This window comes from Pecten maximus, chromosome 5 (genome assembly GCF_902652985.1).
Source record: "Pecten maximus chromosome 5, xPecMax1.1, whole genome shotgun sequence".
Lineage (NCBI taxonomy): Eukaryota > Metazoa > Mollusca > Bivalvia > Pectinida > Pectinidae > Pecten > Pecten maximus.
This window is the reverse complement of record NC_047019.1, coordinates 31,131,581-31,147,973: the sequence shown is the minus strand read 5'-3', so window position 1 is coordinate 31,147,973 and position 16,393 is coordinate 31,131,581. Positions and strand designations below refer to the sequence as shown.

General features: G+C 33.4%; 1 protein-coding gene across 1 annotated transcript; it reads left to right on the top strand.

The window, feature by feature from the left end:
* Positions 1-7,252: 7,252 nt before the first annotated feature.
* Positions 7,253-14,466, top strand: LOC117327792 (keratin-associated protein 5-2-like). The gene is made up of 11 exons (XM_033884970.1): positions 7,253-7,438; positions 9,725-9,832; positions 10,177-10,302; positions 10,820-10,933; positions 11,246-11,353; positions 11,592-11,717; positions 12,250-12,333; positions 12,556-12,663; positions 12,864-12,983; positions 13,189-13,302; positions 13,676-14,466. Exons 1-11 carry the CDS (start codon positions 7,423-7,425, stop codon positions 13,750-13,752), a joined length of 1,101 nt encoding a protein of 366 aa, XP_033740861.1. The 5' UTR covers positions 7,253-7,422; the 3' UTR covers positions 13,753-14,466.
* The last annotated feature ends 1,927 nt before the right edge of the window (positions 14,467-16,393 follow it).

The window sequence follows — 16,393 nt, the reverse complement described above, 5'->3', positions numbered from 1 at the left end:
GTATTGATTATAGATACCAAAAAATAATTGACACATGTACCAATCCCCCTGAAGTGGTCTGTTGTTACATAGGGTAGGTGAGTTTGCAACACTAAAAGTCAAAATCTAAAATTTATTTTTAGAATTCAAGCATAGGAGTACCTTTGTAAATGTCATATGGTTATCCATGGGAAAGTACAATTTCGTACCTGTTACCTGTTTTGAGAGGGATTTTTTAAAGTTTCTACTTATTATGGCTGTAAACAAATCAACAATTTGGTTTATTAGGAAGAGTTGGGAGGCCTTTGTGGAAACACACGCCTTTTGTGCACACGCCTTTGGAAATTAACATACTTAATTTGCGCACGACTCTACACCGTTCTATACAATCATCACTGCACACGGCTCATTGATATTTTATCTTCTCAAAAGAACGACAATCCTATTATCAGCTTATTTGATTATATTCATCTTAATAGATAATCCTTATAAACAAACATTGCTTACATACAGTATCAAATGGAGAAATTTACATTAGAAAACTTCATAACATTGGATGAATATACAAACCGATAAATGCCACACACAGTGCTTCACAATGGTAACATTTTGACTATCTTATGCAATATTCATACATACTCGCACATTCAGCTTTGATGAACCAAATGGTTTAAAGTAATATATAACTGATCTAAGTTTTAGGTTAGTTGAAAAAAAGGATAGGGCATAAATTTTTACAACTTATAAAATCTCTCTCCCAACATACAATTAAACAATACAACATTCAATGGCCTAGCCAATATTGATAAATTATGTGAACAATTGATCACATAGTTACTAGAATATGTGTAAACCATTCATCAAAAATAAATGATACAACCCCTGTGTTGTCAATATAAAATTGTAACAAAAACGAATGGTCCAAAACAGCACTCTGCTGGACACAGTAGTATGTCTAATCAATATGTTTTGTTAACACACCTGTGTAAAAATAGAACTACCCACTTTGAATATTCCACGAAAAGGTCAACGCGACAGGTCATTCTGGTTTGACCATATATCTTAAAATCTTGCTGGACTTGATATAATGATACACGTGTCTGCAAATACTTAGGTTTATATATTTGGCATACAGTTTATTGCCATACAGTAAAACATTCAAAGTCATATCTATATTCAAGTATTCATATCTATATTCAAGTATCAAATAAAACATCCCTGCGCAATTTACATAATTATCGCATTCAAAGAAAAAATGCTAGACACTCTCACATTTCCACAGCTACAATCGGGACTGTTTATGCGGTTTGCACGGAGCAAATCATAATTCAATTGACTACATCTATGTCGTAATTTAGTCATGCATAATATTATTATACCCCCTCCACACACACACACACACACACACACACACACACACACACACACCACCCACCCTTTCCCTTTAGCAGTTGAACTAAAAATTAACCAAAGATGTCTGTGACTATCCGTAATAAAAAAAAAATGATATCAAGGTCCGCTTCGATTTCAACAGAACTGGATATAAAAATTTATTTATTAATCTCCGTCTTGTTTGGATTAAAAGTAGCTAAACATGTTTTAGCCCAGGAGTTTAATGCTTCGAGATCTCCGTTAAGTACTTGTTCTATCTCTTGACAGGAAAAGGAAAAAACTAAAAGAGTCATCAGCAAAGAGTCGAAAAACCTATTCAAGAATATCGGCTATGTCGTTTATATAGATAAGAAATAGAAAAGGCCCTAGAATCGAACCTTGAGGCACCCCTCCTTCAATTGAACCTAGAGCTGAGAATGAGTTTTTTTATAAAGATTTTCTGCTTACGACTATATAAAGATAATTTTCAAGCCACTTCAGAAATTCGCCAGTAAAACCATATGCTTGTAATTTAACAATAAGTCCCCGGTGTCATACACGATCAAAAGCTTTGGAAATATCCCAAAATATTATACACGTATGTTTTCTTTCTTCAATGGCCAGACAGATTTTGTGGTGTAGTTCAATTAGCTGAAAGACAGTGGAATGACTAAGCATGAAGCCAGACTGATGTTTTTAAAAAAAACAATGAATTTTCTAACACAAAATTATGCATGTACTTATAGATAACTCTCTCAAATACTTTTCCTACTGTTTGATAAAAGAGAACTTGGTCTGTAATTTGTTGGAGAATACCTATCATTCTTTTTGAACAATGGCATTACATTAGCAATTTTCCATACGGATAAGTTAAATAAAAATGATAATGGTTTACAAACAGAATCAGCAGTATTTTTCAACAAATGATGGCTAATTCCATCATGTCCCGATGCCTTGCCGAGTTTCAGTATTTTTATAACATCTTTTATTTCGCTTTGTGTTACTACTATATTATTTAGTGTATTATTAGTTCTAGGGGGAAAATTTGGTAAAACACGTTCACTGTCATCAATACGAGTAATGTTACAGAAGTATTTATTTAATAAATTAGCCTTCTCTGTGTCTGTAGTGGCTAGGGAATCAGAATCGGTATCTATAAGAGTTGGAATTTATTCAGATGCAGTATTAGATTTTATAAGACGTTTAACAAGTCGCCAGTAAGATTTAGGATCAGAACTATATATAGTACTCGTCAATAAGACCACGAACGTTTTCGTAAAAAATTAAGCGTGCATTTTTTTTCATGTTATTAACCTTAATTTTCTGGTCCTTATAATTTCTAATATCCGAATCTCGCTTGGTCGTGTTTGCCTTTCGATACAGTCTATCACGAATTCTAATATTTTGTCTTTATTTCCGAATTCATCCTAGGTTTATCGTTAGGTCTAATAGAAACGTCTTCAGAGGAGATACATTGGTTAGCAAATTGTACAAAATAGATCAGTGAAACGTTCACAAGCCACATCTACGGAGTCACAATTCGAAATCATACTTTCCCAATCCTACTCTAATAAAAGATTTTTTTAAACAAGCAATCCATACTTTACGTATATAAACTGAAGACATATCACAGGGTACTTTAATACTTGTCATACAGCCAATCATGGTCACTAATATTCCTATCAATAACAACAGTTGAAGAAAGAGAACTTGAAACAAGAAATATCTTCAAAAAAGATAAACGGCATAGTTTTAATGCTGATGGTTATGATATAAAACTGCTGGTGAAATAAATTATGAACTGATGTTTTTTTCAGCACAGATAACAAAATTATATCAGTTTGAATCATTTTTGATGATAATAAGACTGCATTTGAATCAGGAATATAATTTTATTAATGTGTCATTTGAAAAGATACATCCACTTATTCAGCTTGCATTCAATCTTAACTTTGTTTCGTTTTTAACTTCATATAGCATTTTGCATTGACTGCTACATATTACGTCATATTCACATCTTGACAGATACTAAATACAGGTATGTAATATAGCATTAGACAAATACTTAATGTGTTATAAAGCATAAACAGCTGTACGAAATTTGTAATATAAAATCTGACAGGTAATAAATGCAATATATTATCAGAAAAAAATGTCATATTTGTATTGCGACACATACTGATTTTGTATTTCACAGTTTCATAAATTAGTTTCAATCAGTGTGCGACATCACCAGCACAACATAATAAGCTTCAGTTTTAAAATGTCACGGTTTCATAAAATAGACAGCAATCATATCTAAGTTTGAAACATGTATTGTAACTTCAGATGGGTACTAAATTATGTATACCACGAGACATATCTCAAACTTGTATTGACAAAACAAGGGTATATTAAACATAATACATCAAACCCTGCTTGTAAAATGTAATATAGAATTTAACTGATTATGAAACACAGCATTGAAACATTTGCCAATTTTCATAATAAAACACGAATTATATATATACCAAGTTTGAATACTGTATTTGAGGACCGCGATATTGATATATGTTATAACCAAGAGACGCCAGCTCCATAAATCGAAAGGGACAAATCATGCACAAGCATACATACTCATGCACGTGTGTAATTTTGCGTGTCTTCAACGACGTTCGAGGGTTTCATAATTGTTAATTACTGCTTATATGGTTGGTAATGTTTTTTCTCTAATTCAGAGACCAATTCAGCAGAATCAACCAGAATTTACGTGTGTAATTTTGCGTGTCTTCAACGACGTTCGAGGGTTTCATAATTGTTAATTACTGCTTATATGGTTGGTAATGTTTTTTCTCTAATTCAGAGACCAATTCAGCAGAATCAACCAGAATTTTTGCGGAGTCCTTTAATTGTTTATAAAAGATACGTTCAGCTGCTGTCCACAAGGGAAAATATGGCGGTCTTTTCTCAATTTATTCAGGCGTCTGACCAGATTTTGGCGGAATTTAATCAGGCCCTCTCTCAGATTGTTGATAAGTTTCCATCGGGAACGGACACATTATGGAACTTGAGGGCAGTGCGCCGAAAATATTGTTGTTGTTCCTCGAGGGAGTTTTCAGTTTCCTGAAGCCGACTTTGAAGTGACTTTATATCAGTTTCCTGTTGTTTAATGACATTTACAAGATGATGAATGGCCGTTCTTACTTGTTGGTCAACGGTTTCACGAAGCAAACTAGAATTACGAAGACTAGTATCAACAATTTGTTCGACCAATGGTGTCAGTTTTCAGGGTTTGCAAAAAGCATATTATCTATTATGCTGTAGACTGTGTTAGCAATAACCGGCGCTATTTTGTCGGCAAGTTGTTTAAGGAAAGTCTCGGAGCTAATTTAAGTTTGGTTTCAATCATAGTTGCGATAGACAGTTCGTTTTCACTGGGTACAGTGGCTAAACTTCATGATGTAGTGCTAGTATTCGTGATTGTCGAGGTAACTGGTGGTGCGTTCACATACTGCATAAGAACAGATGATATTGGCAAATCCATAATAGTGGGTCGATTATTTTAAGTGTCAAGTTCCAATGGGGAAACGGGACTACAAAGTTTCTTTCTTTTTAAATTGCTGCCACCGTCAACAATAACTGGCGAGGAAAAAATCATTGCTTGGTCTGCAGTAATAATGTCAGTTTGCACACTAGAACGAGAGGTTTGCACAGTGACCATACAGGTGTCCATCTACATCACGATTGGTTATACAATACAATTATACAATTAGACAAATAGGTAGAGCGTAACGTTTCATAACTTATCATGCCCACAAGTTCGGTCACTCACCGACCAAAATGATTCTCTTTAGTTCATTAGAAAACTCGTAGCTAGAAAAACTCTTCACCTCACACACGGTCACTACTGATCACTTAGGCCATCACGTGACTGACCTTTAGAAAGGTCCACACACAGACACACGAGAATATAACTAATTAATTGAATGAATATGGAGATCAAGTTTATGCTAATATTTCAAAACAATAGCTGGTACACTGTATGTAAACCTAAACTGTCTCTGTCATTATTGTATAACGTAGTGGTGATAAATTATTTAATAAAATTAATATACATACTTTCTTAGATAACTTCTTGCCTCAGCTTCAATAACATATAACTTATTGGACAAGTGGGAAAGAGGGGTATCATCTGCAAAAAGCCTAGACAGAAATATCATTTATGTATAATAGGAAGAAAGTGGACGGAGAACTGTACCTTGAGGAACACTAGCATTTATAGTCTTAAACGAAGACAATAAATCTTAAATAAAAACAGCTTGTTTTGTTTTGGAAAGATAACTACATGTAGGTATCCATCGAAGAAGAGGTCCGGATATACCACAATTGTCAATCTTGCGTATTAGACCCTCTGTGTCACACACGGCCAAATGCCTTTAGAAAAAAATTAACAGAATGTTCATAATTTTCTAAAGAAATATTGAATGATATAGCTCAATAAGCGGATGAGTAGTGGAATAGTTTGGTAGAAACCCAGACTGATATCTATAAATGAAGCCATTTTCGATTAAGAAATTGTAAACATACTTATAAACTACACGCTCAAACAGCAACGATATGGGTCTTTAGTTAGAGACTATGCTTGCGTCATTGGGCTTAGAAATAGACATGACATGGGCAATTTTCTAGTTGTCAGCAAATATACAAGACAGAGAATAATTAAATATAAAAAAATAGCGGTAAAGAAATTCACTGGATAATGATTTCCGCATGTGTGCCAGCCTAATACCGCCAGGGTCGAATGCCTTATTAACATCTAGAATTTGTATAATGTCTTCAACTTCATTGGAAACTATATGTATTTCTGATAGGATAGAATAAGTCCACCTTTCAAAAAAAGTGTATTTCTTTATCAATGACATTATCTGATAGAGTACACGGAGAGCTGGAGTAGTTAATTAACAGTTCACATTTCCTATCGTTTCATATTAGGTTTCCCAAAAAATTTTAATATTTCTTTAGTATTCTTTATCATATTATTTACTTCATTCCTCATATACTTATATTCAATTTTTGTTGGACTCGATATTCTAATCAAACATTATCTTTTAAAGTCTCTCTCTTTTTCTTATGTTACGTCTCACTATTCCATTCATCCAAGGTTTATCACTATCGCGTAATATCATTTATTTAGAGGGTATACTTTTATCAATGTATCTGTAATTAGTATATATCTTACCAGTGCTAAATTATTTAGTAAAATTGATATAAACTATCTCTGTCATACTACAGCTGTATATAACTTACTGATGAGAAATCATTAAGTAAAATTGATACATATATACTATCTCAGCCATATTATATAACTTACCAGGGCTAAGTTATTTAGTAAGATTTATTATATAGCTTACAGGTGTTAACTTATTTAGTATAATTGATACATATATGTTGCTGTAATTAATTTATAACGTATAAAACAATATTATGAAAGAAATAATTTTATAACAAAGTTATTTGACCCTATAACCAAAGTTTATCAAATGAAAACAATCAGGAATGTACGTTTCTCGTAAAATGGACAGAAACATATATACATGTGTATATCTGAAATGGATAAGCACCACCCTGATATCTGTTCATTAAATGGATGGATCACCAAGCGATAAAAAAATCGTAGTTGTCGTGTGTAAATCTTCTTAATTTGCACACGAACCTATTCTATATAACCCAATAATCAGTGTTTATCAAAGGAAAACACTCATGAATGTATGTTCACGTAATACGGAGAACTAAGCGATAAAAACACGTAGATGTCGTGTGTAAATCCTTCACTTGTCGGTTACATAATTTGCACACGAACCTAATTTTCTTTATTTCGGCCTTCCAATTAAGTTTTGCACATAGCACTACAGTTGTTTACGTTTAGATCTCCACACGATATAATCATGATACTAGAATTCACACGGTGGAAGTTTGCACACGTCTTGTATCATTTCGTATAAAAGGAGTAACTTTCGACTCCTGGCTATACACTGAAGACTCGAATTAATAAGCTGTTTCACGAAGATCGCAAGATACTACATACACGTCAATATGACCGAGACTAAAGGTTTGTCGCTCAAATTTTCTTATATTTGTCACATGTTTGATTTCATCAACTGAAATGTCTGAATTTACTTTTGAAGTTTATGTTATTTTAACTAGATCTAAATATCGAATGTTTTGCCTTAGGTTCAAGCCAAAATGATATATATTCAGCTTCAGTAGTAAATGCTTTTGGAACCTGATTTGATATACAATGAAAAATGTGAAAATCAGGAACTAAAAATATAACTATAGGTGAAAATTTACTAAAAAAAAAACTACATTTTTTACTGACTTATTTAGAGTAATAGCATAAATATATCCGGCGAAAATCATGTTTTTTTATAGTTACCAATAATCCTTCTTCAAGTTTGAAATATCTTACAATGGTCTTTTAATCAGCGGTAATTGTCTTTAGTTAAAGCAAAAGCATTCTCTCCGTGATATGTAAAATAAAGGCTGTACATGTCTTTATTTGAAACTTTAAAAAACACAGGTAAATGGTCACCTTAGAACCTGCCACTTTTCCAAAACGGGCTATAACCTTGCCTATAGCTAGTATCAAAATTCCATCAAAACTTATCGTTGGTTGACACTGATTAGTTAATTGCTAGGATTGACAAGGTGACATCATCAGTGGTCAACTTTACTGCGAAATGCTACGAAAATGGTGACACAGGACTTTTTAAAATTTTCATCATGTTTGAATCGGCCACAGTTTTCAACGTAAAAAGTTTATGCCTGGTATTTTTACTATTATCCCATCAATTTGGTATATTTACAAATTACTTGTCTACGCACTGAAAAAAAAGTTTATCAAAAAGAAGCGAGTAAAAAGAAACGTACCTTGAATTACATATCCATAATTAGAATATTGTGTAATATTTGCTGATATAACATTGTACAGCATAAACTGCGGGATACATGTAAATTTTATTTTATTTTCAAACTAACAGCAGCGTCACCTTACAGGTTTGCTGGAAATCCACTATTCTAACCGTGTTTCGTTTAAACTTATTAAATTGTCATTTGAACAAAGGTATTCTAACAGTGTCGGGTTTCCTCATCTAACCCGAAGGTTTTCAAGTCGTTGCTTTTTATTTCCAACTGGAAAGAGCATATAGGTAGCAATAATAAATACATTATTCAAAATATATCAAGATTTACGAGGAGGCGCAGGGCATACAGTTGATTTAATATCTTGGTTTCTGCATTAGCCCCATGTCACAAGCGACTCTTGTAAGTTGAAAGAGAAAGGATAGAAAATATATCAACCATTAAAATCTATAAATGTTTAAACTTCTATTTTAATATAATCAAAAAGAATTGATCACAGAACATGATTGTCACTTGTTGAAAAATTGTCATCATATTTGGCAAAAAAAAAAGCAAAAACTCCAATGCAAACGAAGATCCGACTAATCCACCTTTCTCTTTCAATAGGAAATTTATAATTAGAATGTGAATTTTTTAATTGATTACGTTATTTTTTCGCCGGTGGCAAGCTTTGATTCGATTGGAAATTTAATGCTGGAAATTAAAACCTGGATGTATTATTCTAATATAAAAATGATATGATAAATACGGTATTCATATGAATTGCGTAATGTAAAAAAAGCATTGTTTCCAGTCAAGAATTTAAGCTCAGTAATACGTATAATGTGAAGAATCCTATATAATTGTTTTTTTCATTCACACGCATAACCGTTTACACAGTAAAATATCTTCTCGTGTTGATATTAAACCATTGAATGCTTTAAGTGAAGTTCATGTATAAGTATCCCACATACGTTTTTATAAAAACTTAAATATCAACTAGAATATGATCCATCATGACTTCGGATTTATACAAATATATTATAGATATCCATAATTCATTTTTCAATGTTCGTAAATCTCTTGCTAATATCCATTAATGAATTATGGATATCCATAAATATGATTAAATCGAATAATGGATATTGGAATTAATTATTGATATCCGTAATAAGTGACTTTTTCCCACTTTGGCTTGCCATATAAATCTCCTTTAGCTGTAAATATACATATGTAACAGAATTCTTAACTACACAAAAATTCAATCCATAGACGATATGTTGGATATTTCAAAGGGCCACAGGTGGTTCAAATAGCGGATTTTGAACAATTGAATAAAATCTAGATAATTCGCTTATTTATCTCGGGGAACTTCTACGGAGAATTTCGAAGAATGTCAAAAAAATAATGAAATCTATGGAATTAGCTGAAGACAGAAATTATTATGTTTATATTTTGGGACGAACTGTATTGGTCTTAATCTTCTTGTCCACAGCTGTTTTCTGTGACAAGTGTCATGATGGGAAATGCAGTTGTACAGGTGAAGACTGCTGCAGCACCAGTTGCAGATGTTCAGTGTGTAAGGACAACCAAACAAGCTTCTGTAAGTTATCAACTTATAATAAGAATACATTTTTCATCCATTGTTTATTATACATTATATCAACTATGTATTACATGTGAAAATACAGTACTATTTACTACAGAGAATATCGTTATATCATTAGTCTTATCGAGGTATCAATTTATATATATACATATTAGCACAATTGTTCAATATATTAAGTAAACATAGCTTTCTAAGTTATTCTTTTTTTTTTTACATTATATTTCAATCTTTGGTCGTTTTTTGTGGCAAAGAACAGATGACCTTTATAAACATTTGTATTGTACTTAGCTCTATATAAAAAAAAAATCACCGATCTCTCATATGAATTCTAATTTCAGCGGTAAAGGGTGCTATCTGTCCTGATGGATTCTGTAAGGTTGGACAGGAGTGTGAGTGTGGCGACTCCTGTAAGTGTAGTGACGGATGTCGGTGCCCGAAATGTAAGGCCGGATGCAAATGTGCAGGTATGTATGATTGTTTTAAAGTGGGAGCTTCCACACGCTATATACAGTAACTCTGTACTTCGACATACAAAAATGTGTTCTTTTAAATGTCGGTACTATATTTGTCGATGACACAGACAATATTACACCTATAATTATTTTCGCTCTCAAAGTAACACAAAACATATTTGCCCTGTTTTGAATTCGCCCTAAATTCGGAAAATATCTGTTCGGAATTCCTAATAAGTTACACTCGGAATACTCGGGATTTGTCCAGTTCCCCAATTGTCTTACCAGCTGGGGTGTGAAGTGTAATTAGGTGTGAGATCAATGAATTATAGAAAAAAAAACAGTTAAAATTATACATAATGAGCTATTTTATCGCTGAGTATATTATGCTTGCTTCCTGGTTTGTGCGAGGGGAGGTAACTCGTATACTCTCTAGTTGATGCGACATACAATCAATAAAACAATCAGGAACACAAGAATCTCTACGTAATACCAGAGCTGACGTTTGTTCTTATCCCTTATTTACTAGGTGCCAACTTTGTTTGCTCCAAAGAATGCATGTCTGGGAAATGTTGCGGAACCAGCGACTGCCAGTGCGACGGCAAGTGTTCATGCCCGAAGTGCAAGTGCAAGTGCGCTTCAGGTAAGTTCTATAAATCATTTTTCGGAAATTTTTCTGAATCAAGTTAATTTTAGCTGAATATTGACGACGATGATTCCCCTACACATTCAGTATAGTGTATCATTGACATTTTTCGGACATTTTTTTATTTCCATTTGAACTTGTTTATAGTAGTCTGGATGTCGTTATTTCTTTAGAATATTCTATAGAGTAAGTGTTATTATAAGTATCACCAAGGATAGCATTTATTACGTATTTACACCACAGCTTCTTTAAATTATTGTTGCCGACGATATCGAAAGTTATTGATGTCATATTTAACTTTATTAACAGCTGTGTACTGCTCCAAGTGTACCGGGGGTAAGTGTGGCTGTACTGGTTCTGGCTGCTGTACCAAGAACTGTAGATGTCCCGGATGCAAGGTCGGCTGTGGATGCTTCCGTAAGTTGTATAATTTGAATGTTACTTTAAACTTTAAAAAAAACTGGTGGTTATATGAAATGATTAAATCTTTTATTACTCTATACAGCTTTTCACATAGCAAATGTTCTTTTTCACTCTTTCATGTCAAAACGAATATATAGTTTTGCAAGGATGTATCGCGCCTACCACCACTTCCTATCTGAGTAGTGTTTAATACTGTGGAGGTTAATAATATCCAATCATATTTCCGATTCAGCAGCGAAAGGCGGATCCTGCCCTGATGGAAAGTGTCAGGTCGGACTCGCTTGCCAATGTGGAGACTCCTGTACATGCAGCGACGGATGCAAGTGCTCTGTCTGCAAGGCCGGATGTAAATGTGGAGGTAAGGCGTGTTTAAAACTATTAGATCAGATACTTCTCATCGGACGGTCAAAATAGCCATAAATGGTACGTGATGACATAGTGTAGCTTGATCAATCTTATCATTGGTATTTAATAATAGATTGTAAAACTTGATAGTCGTAGATAGTTAAGTCCTCCCTCCGTTCAATGCAGTATTTTCTAATAATATGGGTAGCTGTGTAGATATTTGATTTTTTAATTCGATCAAATTGTACTTAATCGTATGCTGCCTTCAGAGAAACAGACATTCTTAGTTTGATGTAAGAAACATTTAATGACGCCACAACATACTTTTGAGAGCGGTATATCTCAAAGGCGCTGGCATAGAAAATTTAATTCATCTATTTTTTATACAGTTTAAATGTTGTAGTGGTATGTGTACTGTGGAAAGTACACATACCACTGCCATATCAAACATTTTTGAAAATTACATTTTATATGCAAACGTCTGTGGTATATCTCTACCATTTCTCTACCATTTGCTGATTACGTATTCGTCCTGTATTTGCCAGGCGCCAACGTTGTGTGCTCCATGAACTGCCACTCAGGAAAATGCTGTGGAACTAGCGCCTGTCGTTGTAGTTGCAATTCTGCTGGTAAGTCTCAAACAGTTTCAAGTCATCAGTATTTTTTAAGGAACACTGCGAACATGTGGGTAATATAATAAACACTTATTTGGTAGTTTTTTCCGCAAATGGTAGTATTTGATAGTTTTTTCCGCAAATTTTGAATTGAATTTAAGTCCAATTTAAATTATACAAGTTCTTTAATCAATTTATGAGGAATCACACGTATGACTTGTTTTATATTCCCTATAGCCGTGTTCTGTGCCAAGTGTCCAGGGGGAAGGTGTGGCTGTACTGGTTCCGGTTGTTGTACCAACAACTGCAGATGTCCCGGATGTAAGGTCAACTGTGGATGCTGTTGTAAGTTGTGATGATAATAAGTTTAAATATCTATTTTATGGTTGTTTGATAAATGTTATTATGACCGTGTAGTTGAGTCGCTTGGATTCTAAACCATTAAATGAAAAGCATATCAATTTTAGCTCCCTGGCAAACGTTTCAGACTGTGATATTGTAAAGCAAAACATTAGTTGATGTTGCATTTTTTAACTTTAATACAGCTGCGAAGAAAGCCACCTGCCCTGATGGAGTTTGTCATATTGGACGAGAGTGTGGATGTGGCTGCAAGTGCAGTGACGCATGCAAGTGTCCTTCCTGTAAGGGTGGCTGCAAATGCGGAGGTAATAATACATATTATGTTTATTTTTTTCGTTATGATTTTACATGATGAATGAGTTGCTCTACTGTCGGCATGGAAACAGTTTTATTCCTTTATTACTACTCCAGGTGATCATGGTATGGGAACTCTCTCTCTCTGAAGCTAAGACTTTGGCTATCGTTGGTATGTGCGGGATGCTGATTTTCGTTATATCCTTACTGTTACAGGCGCCAACTTCGCGTGCTCCGTGGACTGTGTGTCGGGACATTGTTGCGGAAAGAGCGCCTGCCAGTGCAACGGCAAATGCGCATGCCCAAGGTGCAGGTGCAACTGTAAATCCGGTAATTATCAATTATGTTTTAAATAAAAATAGAGATGTTATGCAAAACCGAAAGGAGTTTTCAAAGTGTTCATTATCAAAAGAAAAAGTCACTTTCTATAATGAGCAACACTAGATATTTTTTATTGTTGAAGCTAAGGTTTAACACAAACAAAACAGTGTATATGAACCTGGGTAATATTTGTACTATTGTAATATACGACAATTAGTTTGACTAGAGGTGTAGAAATACATATCTAACGAATCAAACAGAAATAAACATTGCTAATGTTAATGTCTTCCATCAGAATGTTAACTATGATCACTAGGTTTAGTGTTTTGGTTTATGTTAAACACTGTGAAATAATATTAATAAAACAATTCTCGCATTACAGGGACTTGTACCTGTGGTGCAGGCTGTACTGGACCAAGCACCTGCAAATGTGGTGCTGGCTGCACTTGTAAGCAGTAAGGGATGACGCCATGGAAAACAATTTGACCCACCATTTTCCGGCATTTACAAAGACACTTTTGTTTATAAATTCGTTATCCAAGGACTTAATTTCAGTACTAATTATAAATATTCTATCAACTTTGATTATCATGTGATTGCCAGCTAGTAGACTCATTATTCAATTATTGCCTTGTCCTGTTGGAGCTCGTCATTAATACAAAAGTGTGTAAATATGTTATTGTTTATTATCTATATTAGTTACGATTCTGCTGTCGACAAAGTTTAAGTTTAAGAAGAAACGCTCAGTCTTATTTTTAATCTTAAACTTGACGGTTTGAATATATATCCAGTATTATCCATACATATTTAGAGAATATATAGGAAATATATGTGAACTTGTAACATCTTCCATCGCCTTGTACTGTTGGAGCTCGTCATTAATACAAAAGTGTGTAAATATGTTTATTATCTATATTAGTTACGAATTGTGTATATGACTTCTGCTGTCGACAAAGTTTAAGTTTAAGAAGAAACGCTCAGTCTTATTTTTAATCTTAAACTTGACGGTTTGAATATCTATCCGGTATTATCTATAAATATGTAGATAATACATGTATATAGGAAATATATGTGAACTTATAACATCTTCCACAGAGTTTAAGAAGCTTACAATTTAGAGTTTAAATTTAAAACTTGTGCTGCGTTCTGAAATAAATATCTCAATAGAAATACTGCTATTTTTGTTTTGTTTATTTGCGTTTATATTTAATGATCTGGTCGGGAAAATGAGGACATTTTCTGCAGTGAGTACATGTTGACTTAGACGGCACTGAAGTGGAATGGAGATGTCACTGTCTGAAAGGTGAAAGAAGTTGTAGGTTGACTTTTAAAGTCTCCGAGATTTGTTGACAATGACAATGACACAATGACAATGACAATATTTTATTCTCATAAACATATAAAGTGTAGAGAATGACTTCCCCATACAAAATTGTACAGGACATATGCTTTATTTGTTAGAGAATACATTTAAAATAGTGTTGAGTCGTATACTTATTTACTTAATTAATTTCACAGGTGATTTCAATTCATCTACTACAAAATTAAAAAAAGGTATTAAACGTTAATGTACTGAGTCTTTCATAATAGTATCTAGATATATATTTTTTCCTGTTTAATGATATTTGTTGATCGCTACAATTAAATAGATAATGGAACTCGTCTCCTATTTCATTCAGGTTACACAGACTACAGATTCTATGTTCTCTTGATGTTATCCATCTTCCGTATTCAGTTGGTAAATTTATGGTTGCAAGTTCGAAATTTACAATAGGAATTAGCTAGCTTTCGAGGGAGGTCCGAGTAGACATTTTTCTGGAAGTAAGTCGTACTTATGAATTCTGTAATTGGTCCCTTTCGGAGAATTGAAAACATCATTTTTCCAGTTAGAAATGAACATGTCTTTAGGGTATGAAAAACGGTATTTTTAAGCAACATATACTAATAAATTCATGGTTTTCAAAAACATATAATAAATTACATTCGTCAAAAATATTTTTGATATAGTTTGACCATTGTGTGTTATAATTTCTTGATCTTTTGAAAAGTTTGTTACTCAATTTATTATGAGTTGAATCTATCATTTTTGGCCCGAAATCCAATCATACGAACTTTTATATTTATGCTTTATGGGAACCTTCCAAATTCTCCATATATCATAAAGTTTGGTGTGAATGTTTTCAATTTTAGGATATGTTTACATAATTTCATATGTAAACGTTCCAAGAGTTTGGTGTCACAAAATCCCCAAACCACAGCCATATACAAATGTAGTATATTTCCATTTTACAATCGATGGACAGATTACGATTTCTACATTTTGCAATAGCACCATACATGACCCTAAGGCCTTTTACATGTTTGATGTTTGAAAGTGTAAAACCATTTCTAGTGAAATAAACTCCGCGATATTTTTTTAAAAATTCACAATTTCTAGATTATTGCCATTATATGTGAAATGTATATTTTGGGACACCGTCCCTCTCCAAAAAGCCATAACCTTAGTCTTGTCGATGTTAACTTGAGGTGTGAAATACGTTAAGTTGTGTTTGTAAATCTTCGACTGACTCTGCAAGTAGAATAGTATCATCGGCATACAACATTACATACAACTTGAGATAAACTTGAAGCTCTGTCTCTAGTTTTCCCGCCAAATTAGATAAACCTCTACAGTCATGTGATATTAAGAAATGTTCTAGATCATTTAAAAAGACTGAAAACAAAAACGGGGACAAATTTTCCCCTTGTCTTACACCGGAATTACAATCAAAATTATTAGCGACGGAACCACCTTTAATTACTTTGGCCTTAATTCCATTGTACATATTAATTATGACTTTAAAACATTTCCCACCTATACTACTTGTAATTAATTTGTTTCACAGTCCTAATTTTCAGACACCGTCGAAAGCTTTCTCAAAATCTATAAATGCACAATACATTTTACTTTTGAATTGTTTTGAAAGTTCAATTAATGAATAGAGTGAAAAATATGATCAGTTGTGGAATGATGTTTTCTAAATCCCTGCATCCCTAAATTATCTGCATAACTGGTGAGTCGCTCGTTGATAATGGTTGTAAATAACTTACCAAGACAGTT